We start from the raw sequence: 21,882 nt of genomic DNA, 5'->3' as shown, positions 1-21,882 counted from the left end.
GAAGAAATCAGGAAGGGTTTAAAATTCAATTGGAAAAATTGGGAAAAGAAACTCAAGGGAAAATTAACATCTCACAACAAGAAAACAAATCCTTGGAAAGTACAATTGGGCAAATATATAATGAGAATCTCTCAGATCTTCAATTGGGCAAATGTAGAACCTGATTCTCTCAAAACTACACTTGGGCAGATGGAAAATTCCTTCAAAAATAGAACTGACCAACTGGAAAAGGAGTTGCAAAAGATAAATGAAGAAAAATATTCTTTAAAAAAAAAGAATTGAATTGGTGAAAGCTAATGACTTCATGAGACAACAAGATTGTGTTAAACAAAATTAAAAGATTAAAAAAAATTCATCACACTCAATTTGGATCAATGTACAACATGGAAACAAAATAAAGACTGACAGATTGCTTTCCGTGGTGCAGGTGTGGGGAGGGAAGTAACATTGGGAGAAAAATTGTAAAACTCAAAACTCAAAATCTTTAAAAATAAAAAATGATAATAAAAAAGGTTTTAAAAATTGAAGAAAATGTAAAATACCTCATCAGCAAAACCACTGACCTCAGAGAACAGAGAGAACCTTAGAATTATAGGCCTTCCTAAAGACACTGAAAAGAAAAAAAAAAACCTGGACTTTATATTACAGGATTTAGTGATGGAAAATTGTCTTGATACCATGGAACTAGGGGGAAAAATAGTTATTGAAAGAATACATCAATCCCCCCCCCCCCCGAAAGAAATCCTAAAATGAAAACACCAAGAAATATTTTGGCCAAATTCCAGTGGAACTAGGGGGAAAAATAGTTATTGAAAGAATACATCAATCCCCCCCCCCCCCCGAAAGAAATCCTAAAATGAAAACACCAAGAAATATTTTGGCCAAATTCCAGAGCTATCAGATATAAAAGAAAAAATCCTACAAGCATCCAGAGGAAAAAAAATTAAATACAAAGGACTACACAGTAAGGATTATGCAGGACCTGGCTGTAGCAACATTAAGAGCAAGGGAGATTGGAGCGCAGCCAAGAATCCACTACCTGGCAAAGCTGAGCCTCCTCTTTCAGGGGGAAAAGATGGACATTTGATGAAATAGGAGACATCCAATATTTCATGATGAAAAGACCAGAGCTAAATAGAAAATTTGGACATCAAACAGGAGGCTCAAAAGACACATGAAAAGGTTTAAAAAAAGAGGGTAAAGAAAAAACTGCTATCCAGTTAGATGAAACTGGCTATATACCCACTTGGGACAAAGAGTCTTACAACTCTTGAGAATTGTAACTATTAGAGAGAATATACATAGCAAGAAGTGATGGACACTGATAACTTTTCTGTGACTCAGAATAATTTAAAAAGAATACCTCCTTAAAAAGGGGGACAGTAAGGAGATGGGAAGGTGAATAGACTGAATGGGGTAAATCTCAAATCTCAAGAGGTACAAAAGAGCTATTGTAATTGAGGGGGAAAAGGGAGGAGATGAGAACCACTGGAATCTTCATCTCATCAGACTTGGATTAAATTTAACTTAGAAACCCTCAGTTAAGAAACTTATCTTACCTTTCAAGAATTAAAAGGGTGAAAGGGGAGGAGGAGAAAAAGGATAACTAACAGAAGGAAGGGAAGAAGGGGAAAGAAAGGGGAGGGGGTTGTTATAAGAGGGCAAACACTGAAGGTGGTGGTATTCAGAAACAAAACACTGGGGAATATGGATAAAGGGAAAGAAGGGGGAAAATACAAGCAAAGGGAAGATAGCATAGAGGGCATTAAAGAGTAATTATAATTTTGAATGTGAATGGGATGAACTCTCCCTTGAAATGTAAGCAAATAGCAGAATGGATTAAAAACCAGAATCCTACAATATGCTGCTTACAAGAAACTCTTTTGAAGCAGAGGGATACATAGAGAGTAAAGGTAAAAGGTTGGAGCAAAACATATTTTACTTCAATTGAAGTAAAAAAAGCAGGGTTAGCAATCCTTATTTCAGAAAAAGCAGCTGCAGAAATTAGATAGTATTAAAAAGAGATAAGGAAGGAAACTATATCATCCTAAAAGGTACCATAGACAATAAAGTAATTTCAGTACTAAATATGTATGCACCCAATGGGAAAGCATCTAGATTCTTAGAGGAGAAATTGAAAGAGCTACAGGAAGACAGACAGCAAAATTCTACTAGTCAGAGACCTAAATCTCCCACTCATAAATTATACAAGAAACAAGTTAAGGAGGTAAATAGATTGTTAGAAAACATAGATATGATAGACTTATGAATGAAATTGAATGGGAATAGAAAGGAATATACTTTTTTCTCTGCAGTACATGGCACTTACACAAAAATCGACCATGTACTAGGGCATAGAAACCTAATGATCAATTGTAGAAAGGCAGAAATAGTGAATACATCTTTCTTTGATCATAATGCAATAAAAATCATATGTAATACTGGATCAGGGAGATATAGACCCAGAACTAATTGGAAACTAAATAACCTCATTTTAAAGAATGAGTGGATCAAGCAACAAATTATAGAAAGATTTAATTATTTCATCCTAGATGATGACAATAAGGAAACATACCAAAACCTATAGAATACATTCAAGGTGGCTGTCAGGAGATATAATATATCTTTAAATGCTTATATGAATAAATTAGAGAGGAAATCAATGAACTAAAATTAGAGAAAGAACAAATTAAAAACCACCAAATAAATACCAAATTACAAATTCTAAAAGTTAAAGGGGAAATTAGTAAACTTGAAAACAAGAAGACTATTGAACTAATAAATAAAACCAAGAGCTGGTTTTATGAAAAAACAATAAAATTGATAAACCCCTGGTCAATCTGATTGGAAAAAAAGAAAGAAGAAAACCAAATTGCTAGTATCATAAATGAAAAATTTGCCACCAGTGAGGACAAAATTAAACTAATAATTTGAAATTATTTTGCCCCTCTCTATGCCAATAAATTTGACAATCTAAGTGAAATGAATGAATATTTATAAAAATATGAGTTGCCCAGATTAAATGAAGAGGAAATTAAAAATCTAAATAACCCTATCTCAAAAAAAGAAATTCAACAAGCCATTATTGAACTCCCTAAAAAAAAAATCTCCAGGCCCAGATGTATTCACAAATGAATTCTATCAAACATTGAAGGAACAATTGTTTCCAATTCTAAATAAACTCTTTGGAAAAATAGGGGAAGACTGAACTCTGCTTAACTCTTTCTGTGACACCAATCTGGTGCTGATCCTAAATCAGGAAGAGTTAAAACAGAGAAAGAAAATTATAGACCTATCTCCCTGATGAATATAGATGCAAAAATCTTAAAATCTTAGCAAAACAATTACAACAAGTTATCACTAGGTTAATACATTATGATCAAATAGGACTTATCCTAGAATGCAGGGTTGGCTCAATATTGCGAAAACTGTTAGTATAGTTAATTATGTCAATAACATACCTGTCAGAAATCATATGATCATATCAATAGCTGCTGGAAAAGCTTTTGACAAAATACAGCACCCATTCCTACTAAAAGCACTGGAGAGTGTAGGAATAAATTGACTGTTCTTTACAATAATAAGCAGTATCTATCTGAAATGATCAACAAGCACTATATGCAACAGGGATAGACTTGAGCCATTCCCAATAAGATCAGGGGTGAAAGAAGGATGCCCATTATCACCACTACTATTCAATATCATATTAGAAATGTTAGCCTCAGAAATAAGAGAAGGAAAAGAAATTGAAAGAATTAGAATTGGGAAGAGACAAAACTCTCACTCTTTATGATGGTATACCTAGAGAATCCCAAAAATTCATCTAAAAAATTACTTGAAATAACTAGCAACTTTAGCAAAGTCACAGGATATAAAATAAGCCCTCATAAATCCTCAACGTTTCTATATATGACTAGCAAGATGCAGCAGAAAGGGCTAGAAGTTAGTATGGAAGAAACTTTGATTAGACCAACACCTCACACCCTATACCAAGATAAGATCCAGATGGATACAGGATTTAGACATAAAAGACAATATTATCAGCAAACTTAGAAGAACAAGGAGTAGTTTACCTGTCAGATCTATGGAAAGGTAAGTAACTGGATTTATACCCTGAAGAGATGATGCAAAAGGGTAAAAACATCACTTGTACAAAAATATTCATAGCAGCCCTGTTTGGGGTGGCTAAGAATTGGAAATCAAGTAAATGGCCTTCAATTAGGGAATCGCTTAACAAACTGGTATATGTGTGTGAAGGAACACTATTGTCTATTAGAAACTAGGAGCAATGGAAATTCAGGGAAGCCTGGAGGGATTTGCATGAACTGATGCTGAGTGAGATGAACAGAACCAGAAAAACACCATTACACCCTAACAGCAATATGGGGGTGATGATTAACCTTGATGGACTTGCTCATTCATCAGTACAACAACCAGGGACAATTTTGGGCTATCTGCAATGGAGAATACCATCTGTATCCAGAGAAAGAATTGTAAATTGCTAATAACTGCACCAGATCATTAATGTAATCTTTTCTGTATACTGTGATATATTTTTAATGTTTTGACTATGTCAGTGACTTTAAAATTTGCTAGAAGAATTGAATTTCAGAGAATTTGAGTTGTTTTTTTGGGAACAAAAAATCCCATAAAACATAGGATGATACTGGTCTGTGTGTGTGAGGGCGAGAACCTTAAAAGAATCAAAACTTAAGTATTGGAAAGAATTTCAGCAGCCCTCTGTTTACAATCTATATCTCAAAGCAGAGATGTCAAACAGGTTTCCTAACCCTACTAAATCAATGGCTCAAACTGGATCAAAATGCAATTAGGAAAATATTGTAACAGAAAGAAAAATTCAGCAAAATATAGATAATATTAAGGTGTTGGGGGGGGGGAGTGTCAATATTTGGTCCCAAGCATCCTTTAGTGGCTTTCCCAGAGTCATCCAGCTAGTCAGTGTCTATTGAAGTCAGAGTTTTGAACTCAGAAAAATGAGTCTTTCCTGCCAAAGGCCTGCTACTCTCTCTGCTATGGCACCTAGCTGTTCCTTGGTGGCTGGTGGCCTTTTTTTCTTTCCGATTTTGACACCACTGCTTTAAGTAATCCCCCAGTGTCAGACTTGTGAAGCCTTGAGATTTTTTACATTTATTAGGGTGGTAATAGAATGCGAAAGGGAATGGTTTGTGTAATGTAAGTCCTATTATATACTGGATCCTTAGTACTGCATTAAATGCATTTCAGTAAATTAATACCAAGTATTAGAACTGATTGATTTTGATCATTTAAGTTTTTTTTTTTCTCATGGAAGAAGATTGAATTAAATTTATTCTCTTATTTTGTGAAAAGTCTTGATGTTTCAATATAAATCCTGTACTCTTCAGGGTTTGTTCTCTATGTAAGCATAGCTATTTTCCTTCAATAATTTCTCATAAAACACTTTCCAGATGTTTAATCCAATTCTCCTTTGATTAAAATATAAGTGATGCTTCAGAACCATTTGAGTGTTTAGAGGACTGGGAATTGAAATGAAATGTTACAATCCCACCTTTGAGAAGGAAACTATTAAATGCATTGATTTTCATTTTAGTTTAAGCGTTGAGACAGCATGACAGTGTTAGAACATTGGTTTCAAAAGATTTGGGTTCAAGTCTCACATTTGATGTGCTCTGGCTTTGTGACCTCTAGGTAACTCATTTAATTATTTAGTGCCCTAGGCAAATTGATAAGATTATAGGTTGCAGAGATGTTACTGATTTTGCATTGACAGAGGGAGTTGTCCTTAACTAAGAATCCTTATAACAATGAAATCCCAGATCTAGTCTGTATCCCTTAAAAAAATTTATTTTTGTTAGTTTTTACTTGGTCCTGTTTCATCCAAATAGGAAATTTCTGTGGATAAAAAAAAAAAACAGGTTGCCCAACGGATAGAGCACCAGCCCTGGAGTCAGGAGGACTGAGTTCAGATGTGACCTCAGATCCTTAATAATTACCTAGCTATGTGACCTTAGGCAAGTCACTTAAATAAAATTTTAAAAAATAAATAAAAGTGAATATGTGAAAGGTAGATTAAAAATGCCTTTTATAGATATCTATAGTCACATGAAAAATTGCTCCAAATCATTACTGATTAGAGAAATGTAAATAAAAGCATCCCTAAAGGTTACCACCTCATATTCTCAGATTGGCCAATATAATCAGTAAGGACAATGATCAATGTTGGAAAGGATGTGGAACATCTGGGGTACTAATGCATTGTTGGTATAGCTGTGAACTCATCCAAACTTTCTGGAGTACATTTTGGAATTATGCCCAAAGGGCAATAAAAATATGCATACCCTTTGATTTAGCAATACCACTATTGGGTCTGTACCCTGAAGAAATCATGAAAAAGGGTAAAACCATCACTTGTACAAAAATATTCATAGCAGCCCTATTTGTGATGATAAAGAATTGGAATCGAATGAATTTTTATCAACTGGGGAATGGCTGAACAAATTGTGGTATATATATGTTATGGAACACTATTGTTCTGTTAGAAACCAGGAGGGATGGGAATTCAGGGAAGCCTGGAAAGACTTGCCTGAACTGAATGCTGAGCAAGATGACCAGAACCAGAAGAACATTGTACATCCTAACAACAACATGGAGGTCATGATCAGCCTTAATGGACTTGCTCATTCCATCAGTGCAATAATCAGGAACAATTTTAGGGAATCTGCAATGGAGAATACCATCTGTATCCAAAGAATTGTGGAGTTTAAACAAAGACCAAATACTACTACCTTCAATTTTTCTTTAAAGTTGTCTTATGTACTAGATAATTTTGCCATCTCTAATATTTTATTTTTTTCCTCAAAGATATGTTTTTTCTCAACACATTCAGTCTTGATTATGTATAGCATGGAAACAATATAAAGGTTATGACACTGCCTTCTGTGGGGTGTTCGGGGCAGGGAAGGCAGGGTAGGAGGGGAAATGTAAAATTCAAAACCTTACAAAAATGATAGGTATATATTTGGAAAACAAATAGAATTTTTTAAAAATACTTTTTAGAAAAGAATTTGTAAGTACAATCAACTATCTTTGCTGCATCTTGATAAATTAGTAGATTTATATAAACTTATTTGATCCTTTATAAATTATGTAAAATTATTATTTAAGAATCATAAGTAAATATGTATACCTTTTATGAATTTTCACCAGTCTTTTTTTCCCCCAATTTCAGATGGTTTAACTGCTTTGTCGTTCTCCATCAGTTCTCTGACCCTGATTGGAATGCTGGCAGCTATCACATACACAGTAAGTATATCCTGACTTCCAAAACTTAATTCTCCTTTTTTATTAAAGTCATTTCTGTTTTTGTTCAGTTTCATGAAATTTGTATTTTCATGTCACCCTGGAAATGTTAGACATTGAAGAATACTAAATTGTCATGCAATTAAGGAAAAAGAAAATTTTTCAACTAAACTTGAGCAGAGTTCTGATCATTATAATTTTAGCATTTTTTTCATATTTTATGACTGTCAGTCATCTTGTGGATGATCATAGGATTATAGATTTAGAGCTAGAAGAGACCAGCCAAGTTAAGTCATCCTTAGGGTATTTGCAAATAAAAAATGAAACAACTAACTGAAAAAAAAAACAGCAAAGATCTATGGGTTTTTTTTTTTTTAATAAAATGCTTTTGCTATCCAGGTCGGTTTAGCCACCATAATATTGTTTGTGAAATACATTACTATATTTTCCCTCCTTATTCACTCTGTCCCTTAGGAGAGGCATAACTTCTGGGGTATAAAATTTGATTTTTCCTCAAATCTGTATTTCTGTTTGTATATTTGTTGCTCTCCACTTTTACTCCTTTGTGTTATTGTTTTATTTTGATTTGGTTTGTTTGGGTGCTCCTTTTGTTGTGCCTAATTTCCAAAAATGTCAGTCCATAAAGAAAACAACAACCATAAGTAGAATTCACAACTTTATCTTGACTGATGAAGGTCATTTATTTGGTAAATCCTTTGCTACACTTTAGGCTGTTACATTATATCTTTTAAATATCATCTATGTTTGAATACTCTTTGGGAATATAACTTTTATATTTATTTATATCCTTTGTCCCTTGAGGCTTATCTAATAGGTAAATTTGAATTCAGTTAGTGTATGTGTGGACTGTCATATTTATGATATGTTATGTTACATGGTCATGTTACAGGAGAAAATTTCAAAATTAAACATTTCTCTCTTTCACAGTACAAGAGAGCTAATTTCTTTAAAAAAACTTTTTTCTGGTTCAAAAATAATGATTTATTGTACTTTTGTTCTTTTCTCTTGTTTTAAAAATGAGACCACTGGTTACAAAAGAAAAACTTATGATATTCTACCTTTATATTTTTTTCTCAGCACAAAAGATGTGATTTTTTAAAAAAGCAAACTAACAATAATTTTATTATTTTTAATAATTCAGATGTCCTGATTTTAAAGAGAACTATTACTTTTTTTTTGCCTCTTTAGGTGTTCAAATAAAATTGTTTGGAATAACCAAACAGAAGAATATTCCATATTTTTATTTATATATATATATATGATTAGTTATTTTTAACAGAATAATATGATTTATGAATGGGAGGCAGTAAGTCAGATGGAAAAAAACAAAACATGGTTCTAGAAGACAGAAGTCCTAGATTTTCATCTTGACACGAACTTTTTGGGTGGGCATGTTGCAATTTTGTGATTCAGTCTCTCTCTTAAGATCAGTAATGCCCTTCCTACTTGTGTTCCTCTAACATGATTTCCTCCTATCCCCTAACTCTACATTTTCACTGACTGTCCCCCATACTTGTAATTCTTTTCCTCTTTATTTCTTTTCCAATCTCATTTAATGTTGATTTCTGACCTCTGTTGATTATCTCCATTTTATCTTCTGTATATCTTGTTTGTGCATAATTTTTTTTGCATGTTTTTTCACTCAGGTTATAAATTTGGAAGTGATTGCTTTTTAATTTTTTTGTATTCACAATATTTAGTACAATGGTTATATTTAATAATAATAGTAAATATTTTTTTGCTTCCTTATTTTTATGATAGTAAAATTTATATATATATATATATGCATATATATATGTATGCATTTCATATATACATATGAGAAAACATGGAAAATTCCAAACTGCCCTCTGATTTGTCTGATGGTATTCCTAGTAAAAGTGGTTTAAACTAAATCTGATTTTGCCATAGAAAAAAATAAATTAGGGCATAATATTTCTAACTTGATGATCTTAATTGGTTGACTGTTTTTCTCTTTTGAGACTTAGATTTCCTGAAGGTCATAAGACATAGACAATTGAAAGGCTGTTTGCATTTATAATAATCATCTTGTGTTTTTAAATTATTTTATCGTTTATAGAATTCAGTATGTCCTATTCAATAATCATTTATTAGACACGTTATAAGCTGGAGACATGTGCCTGGTATGATTTGATAACCAAGTTGTTCACGATCTAGTATTTTATGATCTTCATAATTTTTTGGTAATCAAAAAAAGTTATTTTTATAGGTTGTGCCCATGTGACTAAATCCTTAGCACTTAGTTTGTAGCCCTCATTTTAACAAACATTTATATAATAACACTAGAACACTTTTCCAGTGAACCAGATTCCTATTTCTTCAGTGGTCATATTAGCTATACATAGCTGCAAACCCAGAAGTAAATGTGGTAGCTCTCTAAACAATGAGCATAATATCCATCATTGGATCATTGTAATCTATTTTTTCAAAGGAGTTGTATGAAATCTACCTCACCCCCCTCACTCAAATCCAATTCATGTGTTTGTCATAGCATCACCTCCCTGATGTCATGTCTTCATTGAGAATGAAGAATAAGCATCATCATGGATCTATTCTTAGTTCTTTACTGTATAAAATAAAACAACAGTTTAAAAATAACTGTGACAGTAGAGAAGACAAATTACAAAAGCAGATTAATTTGTAGGTATTAATTTAGTGGGGGGAAAATTGCCCTAATAAACTATACTTGTCCTTAAGCATTAAAGACAGTAGAATAATTTATGTATTTAATTATGCCCCTGATTCATCAAAAGGTTAAATTATGTAACATGTTTAAGAATGGAACATCATATATATAGATCTGGCCTTGTAGAGAGGAAAATCTTAATTATTGACTATTTGACTTGAGCAAGTCAATTACTCTCTTAATATCCCCCAGGTAACTCATTAAGACTCTAAATTGCAGATCATTTGCTGATCTCATTTGCTTACCTGCATTGCTCACCTCACTAATGCAATCACAAGTTTATACCTAAAGGAAAAAAAACGTGTTGACCAAAGTAAAGGAAAGTATGTAAGCCTTAAAAATTACTGACACTGATCTCCTTCACAACACTGAATATCATTACAATTATTATTTTCTTTTTACAGATTGCAAAACTGAGTCATTAACTAGTTATATGATGTAGTCACAGAACTGTAACTGGAATACAGATCTTCTCATAAACACCATTGTTCTATATTATATCACTTTAACTTTCTCAGATTGCTCTGTTTCTGTATGACTTCTGAAAACCATTTTCATCTTGGGTATTAGAAGCTCATCAATCTTTTTAAGTTTTTATGCAGACTTGTAGGAATAACTTATTCCCTTCTACTTGTCTAGCTTAACAGAAGATTTTAAGATTCCATAGTTCATCTTTCCCTACCAGAGTAGCTTTCTTAGAAAATTTGCAGTATCCCACATAGTATGATGACTACCTCAAGTCTTATGCCACTCCAGTCCATTCTCCAAAACAGCTGTTAGTGATTTTCCTAAAGTATAGATCTGATGATGTTATTTCTCTACTCAGGAAACTTCAGGGGTTTCCTGTTATTTCTAGGATAAACTTCCCTTTTTCAAAATTTAAAGCCCTTTGTACATTGGTGCCAAGCTACTTCTCTAGCCTTATTACATATTATTTTTCTTTTTGTAATTTACAGTCCAGACCTTCTAACTGTTATACATGACAGTTATCTCTATCTCCTAAATCTGTATCTTTGCTTAGGCTGTTCCCCATACTTGAAATACATTCCCATCTCACTCCCAACTTCTTAGAATCTCTTCAAAACTTTGCTTGCTTCATGATTCAATTAATTCTACATTAGGCCTTCTTGATACCATCCCTACCCCAACTTCCAGTATCACCTCCTTGAAACTTATTTATTTTGCTTGTACCTGCATACATACATACATATATATGTATATATATATGTATGTATGTATGTATATATGATGTCTCCCCAATAAAATGTATGTTTCTTGAGAAGGAGAATTATTTTGTTATTGTTTTTATATCTCCAGTTCTTATGAGTGTCTGGCCCCCATAGTAGGTACTTAAGAAATGCTTGTTAATTGGTCATTCACCTTGATGACAAAGGAAGACTTTGATTGTGCCTTTATATCCTGTAGTATAATCTTAATTTGGGCATAATTGGTTACTTAATTTTTTGTCAATAATTTTGAATACCTCAGAATTCCTTGAACTGTAAATTCCTTGAGTCAAGGATCATATCATATTTATCTTTGTACCCTAATGTGTTTTGTACATAAATGCATTGAACTCTAAAATTGTAAGTTTTAGAATAAATTTCAGTTTGTATCAGACAAGCAAGTTTTCTGGCTAAGAATATTGCTGGATGAAAGAAATTACAGCACATTCCAAAAAACCACAGAACTTGTTGAGTAAAGGAATTAAATTTAGCAGTCATTTATTAAACACAGTGTGTAAGACACAGATAGGAATTTTAAAAATTAAAGCAATGCTAGTCAACTGCTCTGAGAAATAAGGAGAAATTGCTGCCATTGGGGGGGATGAAGAGGTAAATAAAGACCCAAGCTATCTGAAGTAATTTATTTAGCAGCAAGTTGACTCATATCCATTTATATCTTTAATACTATATTGCTTAATTGTTAAGAATTGTCATTCATGATGAGGTTTTTGATATTTTTTTTTTAAAAAAGATGTTAAGTTCTGTGTAGCCTAACTGAAGTTGAGATATAATAAATTTAGGCACTTCCAGAAGATGGGGGGGGGGGTGTAAACTGGTGAGGGAGATTTAGTTCTGGAACATTCACATTTACAAACTTGTTAAAGTAAAAATAGTATTTTTTACCTATTTTTATTTATTGTTAACTATTCTTAACTAGGAGAAAAATTCTGCTTGATATAATATGTGTGTATATATGTAATATATATTATATATATATATATGTAGAGAGAGACATAAAAAATACATAAAATATATGTACATATATTTGCAAAAATATGTGTTTAAATTATTTACCTTAGTGCCATTAAACTCTTAAACAGAAAAAAGCTAGTTCATTCTATGAAGATTAACTTGTGGAAGGAGAGGGGATGGAGTCAAGATGAAGGTGTAGAGGCAGGAATTCCTAGAAGCTCTTCCTTAGACACTCTAAATGCCATTGAAGTATGACACTAACCAAATTCTAGACTAATGGAACCCACAGAAAAACGAGTGAAACAAGTTTCTGGCCCAAGACAATTTGGAAGATGTGTTGGAAAGAGCCTCACCTCTGCCCAGGATGCAACTACTGCCCCAGAGCATACCAGCTCCAGCCTTCCAGGAACAACCATCAAGGCACCTGGGTCTGTGGCAGCGGGAGTCATATCTAGACCTCTTAGCTCAGGGATCACCAAGGACAACTTGGAAGGTCAGTGCCACACCAGAAGAGGTCTCAGTGCAGTCCCTCCCCAGAAACCTGCAGAACCAGTTAGCAAGTCCTTCCTGAGAGCTCAGCCCACTGAAGATAAGAGAGATAGGAGATAGAGGTTTCTATGTAGAGGTTTCTATTCCTGGGGCAGAACTCTGCAGCTTTGCCTGTTCTCAGATCCAGGTCGAAATTTAGAGCCCCATACTGCTATCATGGAGCAGAGATGCTCCTTGCAGTTCCAGGGCAGAGGGGAGTGCCTGTGGTCATCCACAGACCAGGACCAGGAGAGCAGTCAGAGCCTGTCATAAGACCTCTAATGAATTTCGGGCCCTGGGGGGTGTCCCAAAAACCTCCAAAAGCTTTGGAAGTGCCTTAAAATCAGGTCATAGACTGGGGAAACAACAGAAGATAAAGAATCTGACCATAGAAAATTATTTTGGTCCTACGAAGTATCAAAATATACACTCAGAAGATGAAAAAGGCAAAGCCTCCAAGAAAAATAGGAATTGGTTTCAGACTGTGGATGAGCTCAAATAGACTTTGAAAAGCAATAATGGAAGCAGAGAAAAAACTGGGAGAAAAATGAGAGTGATGCAGGAAAATAATGAAAACAAAGTCAGTAGCTTGGTGAAGAAAATAACAAAAAAAACCCAAAGTAAATATGTTAAAAACCACTTTTAGGTTAAATGGAAAAAAAGCAGTCCAAAAGATCAATGAGAAGAATACTTTTTAAAAGCAGAATTGACTAGATAGAAAAGGAGATAAAAAAAGCTCTCTGAAGAAAATGCATCCTTCAAATGTAGAATGGAGCTAAGAAAAACTGATGACTGTGTGAGAAATTAAGAAAAGAAACAATAAAACAAAAGCAAAGAAATGAAAAACTAGTAGAAAATGTGAAATATCTCATTAGAAAGACCTAGAAAACAGATCCAGTAGACATAATTTAAACAATTATTGGAATACCTGGAAATCATGACCAGGAGCCTTGACTTCATTTTTAAAGAAATTCTCCAGATAAATTGCCCTGTTATCCTAGAAGCAGAGGGTAAAATAGAAATCAAGGGAATCCACTGATCATCTCCTGAAGGACAGCCCAAAATAAAAACTTCAGAAACATTATAGCCAAATTCCAGAACTCCCAAGTTAAGGAGAAAATATTACAAACAACCAAAAAGAAATCATTCAGATATCTTGAAACTCCAGTTAGGATTATGCAGGATTTAGCAGGTTCTACATTCTACTAAGCTCATAGGGCTTAGAATATGTTATTCCAGAAGGCAAAAAAGCTTGAATTACAACCAAGAATCAAATGCTCACCAAAACTGAACATCATCTTTCAGGGGAAAAGATGGAATTTCAGACTTTGAAATTACCAGAGCTGAACAGAAAGTTTCATCTTCCAGTACAGGACTCATGTGAAGCATAGAGAGGATGAACAAGAAAGGTAAATTATGAGAAATTTAGTGATGTTGTTGAACTGTGTATTCCTGCATGGGAAGAAGATACTGATAATACTCATATGCTAACCTCTCCTTTCATACAACACTGATAATATTCATATGAACTTTCTCATTTTTTAGAGCAGTCAGAAGGAGCACACACACACACACACACACACACACACACACACACACACACACTCACATATATAGACTAGGCACAGGAGGGAGCTGAATTTAAAGGTATAATATAAAGTTGGAGTCCATGGGAGGAAAAAAGAATACTGGGAGAAAGGGAAAGGAGAGGTAGAATGGGCTAAAATAATTCATGTAAAAGAATCAAGCAAAAACTTTTGCAGTGGAGTGAAAGGGGAATGAGTGAACCTTCACTCTCATTGGGTTTGACTCAGAGAGGAAATAACATGCATATTCAAAAAGGAATTGGACCAGGCCAGCTAGGTGGTGTAGTGGATAAAGCACCGGCCCTGGAGTCAGGAGTACCTGGGTTCAAATCCGGTCTCAGACACTTAATAATCACCTAGCTGTGTGGCCTTGGGCAAGCCACTTAACCCCATTTGCCTTGCAAAAACCTAAAAAAAAAAAAAAGGAATAGAAATCTTTCTTAACCTAGAGGGAAAAGGAGAGGAATGGATTGGGAGAAAGGGACAGGGGGATGGGGGTAGGGGGTTAGTTGATAGAAGAGGAGGATGTTTGTGGGAGAGAGTAGTCAGATACAACACACTTTTGAGGAGGGACAGAGTGGAAAGAGGGAAAGAATAGGATATATGAGAGTGGGGAGGAAATAGAGTTAGCAATTTCAACTGTGGGGAAAAAATACTGAAGCAATTTCTCTGATGGACTTAAGCTAAAGAAGGCAACCCATCCCAAAGACAAAGCTAATGATATCTGAACAGAGACTGAAGCACACTTTTTTTTTCCTTTCTTTTTATTTTTCTTGAGGATTCTCTCTTTTTGTCAGGGCAGGGGAGAGAAGGGGGTCTTATATGTTTACTTTTTTGAAGAAAATTATTGCAGTAATGTGAAAATAAGATTTAAAGTTACTTGAGGAATACTCAAAATAAAAGAATAATTTGAGGAAGAAAATTATTTTTAGCTCTTTATTGTATGATTAAATGTTTTTTAAAAGACTATTAAATTTGGTGGCATATGCCTTTTTGACAGTATATATAAAATTTGCTTTTAATGTATAGTAATCCAAGGATACTTTAGACTAGTTATTCATTTATAATTTTTCAGAATCTGTAGTATTCTATAATAGCCACACAAGTAACATATTGGAGTAAAATGTATCCCTCAGAGGATGGGGCAACTAGGTGGCACAGCAGTTAGAGCACTGTCCTTGGAGAGTCAGCAGAACAGAAGTTCAAATTTGACCTCAGACACTAGCTGCATAACCTTGGATAAGCACTTAACCATGATTGCCCTGTATCCCAGGCAGTGTCCAGTCATCCTGATTATGACCACTAGATCCAGATGGTTATGGAGGAGAAAGTGAGGCTGGTGACTTAGCATGGCATCCCTTCACTCAATCCAATTCACAGTCTTGTCATGGCCTTACCTCCCTGATGTTGTGGTCTTCTTTGAAAATAAAGGACAAACATCCCTTCCCCCCCCCCCCCTTTTGTTTTTTTGGTAAATTACACAGGGTAGTGAAAAAACAGTGTGGGTGTGAGCCGATTATTCCTAAAACAAATGTAACAGATAAACAAATATGAATAGGAGTCATAATGTTGGTCACTATCAAGCATCAAGGGTCTAGGAAGAAAATAAGCTAATCATATTGAAAGTGAATAGTAACAGCCAAGACAACCTGAGTTTTCCATTAGGATCTTTGCAATGTTAGGAGAAGACAAGGGATTTGGTCTGGATGGATGTCCTTACAAATAAGGGAATGGATTGAAGTCATGCAGTATGAGCAGACATACACATCATTGAAGGGAACATAAGAATCAAAGAATTCACAGATTCATATGAGTATTTTGATCTTGTGGTGGTGGGAAATTACTAGTTTTGTTTTACTTTGTAAACCATCTGGAATCTGCTTTGGTGTATGTGAAAATTCAAACAGATAAATTTCATAAATTGTATCAGAACCCATATTTTTAAAATTCTGGATGTTGTGTAGTCTCCTGAAATTAATGATCCAAAATTGTTAGTCATTGATAACATGGTAGAGACAACAAGAATTGAAGACCTTTGACTTTGCTGCCCTAAATGGAAAAATGCCATTAAGGTCAATTGTGAAACAAACTTTACTGCTAATGGAATGTCAAGTTCCTTAGTGATAATAAATATCTTATTTAGTTCTTCCCAAAATAGGTGCTTAGTGTTAAAGACATAAAATGGAGTCTGGAGATTTACAGTCCATTGTTCAACTCCAGTCACAATCTTCTTGCATACATCTTGTATTATAATCAGTATTTTCTTTTTTTATATATAAGAAAAATGAATGAATAGAAACATTTAATCCCAAAATTGGTTCAGTATTTTATTCTTGGAAATTTCAGTGTTAATAATAAATACACTAAATTTACAGCACAGTTTTACCAAGTTGAAGCGATATCCTAAAGACAAATCATTTTAATCTTACTAAAAGTTTTTTGAGACATATAGTGTGGTTGTTAAAAAGTTGTAGAACTTTTTTTTGAAGTTACTGAAAATATTTTACGTTGAGATTTTATTCTAACTGATCTCAAAACCTTACTTGACAGATTCAGCTGGGTATCCCATTGAATTTTTCTTGTTGTGTTTTATTAGGGTTCCTATTAGAATTGCAAACCCAGTGAACAAGTGGCTCATTCTCTTTCATTTTAGACAGGAACTTCATTGCAAATTCTTTTCTCTTTGATAGTTATTTGTTATCCTGTTAATCTCAAGATTTTAAGGAAATTTTCATTTATCACTCTCACTCCCCCCACAAAGTAATAGGTGATTTCTAGGAAGCTATTCTAGTTCTCTAATAATTTTTAGACATACATATACACATTTATATATATATATACATATATATATACATACATACATTCATACATATATGTTCTTAATGGACACATGCCAAAGATGAGAACATTTTCTTTAGAATAACAATGAGAAGGGGGCATGATTATCAAATGGGGAAAATTTTCACAATTAGATTTCACATGTCCTGTGTCTACCATGTGCAGAACAATATGTTCTGCTCTGGTGATTACAGAAAATTTAGATAATCACATTTACTCTGCTTAAAGAGTTTTATAGTCTAATAAGCTCTTGTTCCTTCATTCCTATTTCTTAGTAAGATATTCTGTTCTATGCCAAGAAAATCAAGACCACTAAATAAGAGACACTCTAAAATAAGAGGCCTTCTACTTTGACTTGTTCCACATTTCCTGATTAGTGTTCATACTTCTCCAAAAGAATTCTTTTACTTATCTTTGTTGTGAAGATTTTGATAATTTTTGTTAGCTAATATTTCTGAATCTACTTAAACACTTTGCATCTTTAGTTCTAAAATAAGTTTGACTTGTGATTTTTCTAAATAATTAAAATTCATTTGGGTTAATTCCTACAAATGAACTGATTGGTGTGATTGCAAACTGATCTCCATGATATTCCTCTTCCCCTATTTCCAGTATCTGCATATGAAAAAGTTTTTTTTCTCATCTATTATTTTTTGGCCTGATAGATTGTTTCCTTTAATTGCCTTTTTAATTTTACACAAATCTGATCTAAGAATTTATATATTTGTTGAACAGACTATATTATTCCAGACCTTTTTTTTTTTATCTTTGCAAGGCAGTGGGTTTAAGTGACTTGCCCAAGGTCACAGAGCTAGGTTAATTAAGTGCCTGAAGCCAGATTTGAGCTCTGGTTCTCCTGACTTCAAGGCCTCTCATTGTGCTACCTAGCTGCCCCTCTTTTAGACATTTAACAGTATAATTTTCTAGCCCTTTAGGCTAAATTCCCACATTTCCTTCTCTTCCCCACTCAACAGTTATAAAATAATCTTGTTAAAAATAGAACTAATACTGAGAAAGCTAGAAAGAGCCTTCAAAAGTTATAAAAAATTTCTGAAAAAATCTGAACAAGAATAAAAGACTATGGAAAAATATGAATGAATTTGTTTTGGCTAAGAGTGTTTCCACATTGATCATGGATCTTTAAAAGAATCAAAAATTTCTCTTCAGTTTTCATACCTGACCTTTCATTATTGTAGATACTTTGTTCACTGTGGCATCTGTGATTTAGTCCATGACCTTCAAGACTTTGTTTAGCCTAAAACATCCTACTCCATTCACCCTGATAATGTCTCTCTAGCTCAACCTCAATTGGGTGGCTAGCATCTGCTGAATGCTATGTTGTTCTCAGAATAAAGATATAAAAGTGAAACAGACCCTTAAAGAAAAGGGACATAAGAGCTTGTACTCTATTGATAGACATACACTTTACCTCTGGGTCACTAGCAACAGCATTTAGAGCCTTTTATGGATATTTCCCAAGACTCTTATTTTGGAACTTACTCTCTGGTTCCCCATTAGATTGTGAACTCCTTGAGGACAGAAGTAATTTTTTGCTTTTCCTTATATCTCCAGTTTTTATTAAAGTGCTTTATACATAGTGAGCACTTAATAAATGCTTATGGATCTTTTGATTTTCTCTGTATTCTATAGGTTCTTAACCTGAGGTCCACAAACTTTCAAGAAATATGTATTTAGATTTCTGTATTTCATTATAATTTTATGCATCTAAAAAACTTCTTTTTAGAAGGGGCCTATAGACTTCATTAATCTGCAAGAGTCTGTCACATGCGTATTCATCATCAGCTTCCTTAGGTTCAGTAGTGATCTATAAGCAGGTGCTTCTCAGATCTATGTATCCAGCCCTAATCTGACTCTTAAGCTACAGTTCCACATCACATTTTATATATCTTAAACTGAATTTTCTATAGACATTACTATTTAAACATCTCTAAAATAAAATTCACTATTTTCCCTTCACTCCCCTTCCTAATTTCCCTAGAGAAAACCTCTGTCTGTGTCTAGAGCATAGAATTTGAAGTTTAGAAGACCTTAGTTCCAATTCTGCCTTAAATATTTACTAGCTATATGATTTGGGGCAAGTCATTTAACCTCTATCTGCTTCAGTAATAATAGCACTTACCTCCCAGAGTTGTTTGGAGAATCAAATGACTTAAATGTCAAGTGCTCTGTAAATCTTTTTTTTTTAAGGTTTTTGCAAGGCCAGTGGGGTTAAGTGGCTTGCCCAAGGCCATACAGCTAGGTAATTGTTAAGTGTCTGAGACCAGATTTGAACCCAGATACTCCTGACTCCAGGGCCTGTGCTTAATCCACTTAACCCTATTTGCCTTGCAAAAACCTTTAAAAAAAGAGTAAGGATCATAGAGTTAGAGCTATTTATTGACTTGCAGGATTTCCTCCTTTCATAAAATTGTTTAACAAGTTTACAACTTCATTTACAAAATATTTGTATATCTTTTCTATAGCTATTCTTTTTTTTTAAATCTCTTTTAATCTGTGAATTAAGTAAATATCTCAGATTGTTTGAATATGCATTGCTACTTAGACATTTGGAGCATGTTTTCATATGGTTACTGATAATTTGCATTTCTTTTGTAAACAAGATTGAGAAATTTAAAGGAGTTTGATCTTTTAGGTTGACTTAGATTTTAGATGTCTCTTGAGACATTTCTCTTGTTCTCTGGAAGTAGTAGAAAATAACTGTAAGAAGAATATATTGTCAGGTATGACCAATATGTTGCTTACCTTTATATTAGGGGAATTTCTGATTGGAGATTATACCGGGAAAGTCACTGGAAAGTGACTTTATTTTTTTAAAGCAACAGCAAAGAACCTAAGTTTTCTTCTGTTATTCTTGTTAATTTTTAAAGTAGGAATATTAAGCATTTTAATTTTTAAGAAACTACCTGATCTTATCCTTTGACCATTTATTTAAAGGTGAATAGCTCTTATTTCTATATTTGTATTTCAATTTCCTATGCACCTGAGATCTTTGTCAGACATCTTACAGTTTAACCAGGGAAATTTTATTTTCAATAACTCATTTCAAAGGAATTTGTTTTTGATTTTCATAAGTCATATTTGTGGCATTAACTGCTGTCATTTCTGGACTGAGGCTGTTGCTGTGCTCTTCTTAGTTGCTTCTAGTAAGCATCCTCTCTGCATGATAGGCCTTATATCCCTTGACTGCCCTGAAGGGACAGTTTCTCTGTTCTTGATGTTTTAGATACACAGAGGGACATATCAGTATGCTCTAGTTACTTATGGCTCAGTTTTTGGAAATTTGACCATTTTACTCCCCCTTTTTATTTTCTTAATGACCTCTACTCTTTTTTCTTTTAAAGATTTTGTTATTTTGAATTTTACAATTTTCCCCCCTAATCTTGCTCCCCCCCAACACACAGAACTCAATTTGCCAATCTTTACATTGTTTCCATGGTATACATTGATCGAAATTCAATGTAATGAGAATGAAATATCCTTAAGGAAGAAAAATAAAGTATAAGACATAGCAAGATCAGACAATAAGATATCAGTTTTTTTCCCTAAATTAAAGGTAATAGTCCTTGGTCTTTGTTCAAACTACACAGTTCTTTCTCTGGATATAGATGGTATTCTCTATAGCAGACAGCCCCAAATTGTCCCTGATTGTTTCACTGATGAAATGAGCTAGTCCGTCAAGATTGATCATCACCCCATGTTGCTGTTGGGGTGTACAGTATTTTTCTGGTTCTGCTCATCTCACTCAGCATCAGTTCATGCAAATCCCTCCGGCCTCCCTGAATTCCCATCCCTCCTGGTTTCTAATAGAACAATTGTGTTCCGTGACATACATATACCACAGTTTGCTAAGCCATTCCCCAATTGACATTTACTTGATTTACAATTCTTTGCCACCACAAACAGGGCTGCTGTGAATAGATTTGTACAAGTGATGTTTTTACCCTTTTTCATCATCTCTTCAGGGTATAGACCCAGTAGTAATATTGCTGGATCAAAGGGTATGCACATTTTTGTTGTCCTTTGGGTGTAATTCCAAATTGCTTTCCAGAAAGATTGAATGAGTTCACAGCTTCAACAACAATGTATTAGTGTCCCAGATTTCCCACATCCCTTCCAACATTGATCATTTTTCCTTTCTGGTCATAATGAAATGACCTCTACTCTTATCTCAAAATGGAACTTTTTTCTTCTAGAAAATCCTGTAGTTCTCTTCAGTATTTTTTTTAAACACTTTTTCTTTTTTTGGTTTTTGCAAGGCAGTGGGGGTTAAGTGACTTGCCCAAGGTCACACAGCTAGGTAATTATTAAGTGTCTGAGGCTGGATTTGAACTCAGGTATTCCTGACTCCAGGGCCTTTGCTCTATTCATTACTCCACCTAGCTGCTCCTTCAGTATTGGTTTTAAGTGTCTGATGTGGTATGGGAAAAGACTTCCAAAAGTTACCAAGTTTCTCTTAGAACTGCACATGTAAAAAAAAAAACTCAGATTTTTTCAAGTGAAAGCAAACAGGAGTTTTTGTAAACATATTTGAAATGACCTATTTAAGCTTATAACCTTAGTAAATTTTAGATGAATTAGGAACTTTTCATCTTATAGTACAGTACTGTAAGATACCACACAAATTTACTAAAATAGAAACAAATCCTAAACCTTAATATTCTGAATTAAACATTCATGATCTTTA

General features: G+C 33.9%; 1 protein-coding gene across 2 annotated transcripts in view; it reads left to right on the top strand.

Moving 5' to 3' along the window:
• LMBRD1 (LMBR1 domain containing 1) overlaps window positions 1–21,882 on the top strand; it is a 201,901-nt gene that overhangs the window by 75,773 nt on the left and 104,246 nt on the right. For both annotated transcript variants that reach the window (XM_074237297.1, XM_074237298.1), the window contains exon 7: window positions 7,229–7,302. In XM_074237297.1, coding sequence (XP_074093398.1) covers window positions 7,229–7,302 — 74 coding nt within the window. The remainder of the gene's footprint in view (window positions 1–7,228; window positions 7,303–21,882) is intronic.

The sequence above is a fragment of the Macrotis lagotis genome, chromosome 5 (genome assembly GCF_037893015.1).
Source record: "Macrotis lagotis isolate mMagLag1 chromosome 5, bilby.v1.9.chrom.fasta, whole genome shotgun sequence".
In the NCBI taxonomy this organism is placed as follows: Eukaryota; Metazoa; Chordata; class Mammalia; order Peramelemorphia; family Peramelidae; genus Macrotis; species Macrotis lagotis.
The sequence above is the reverse complement of the archived record's forward strand: the minus strand, read 5'-3'. Positions and strand labels throughout refer to the sequence as shown.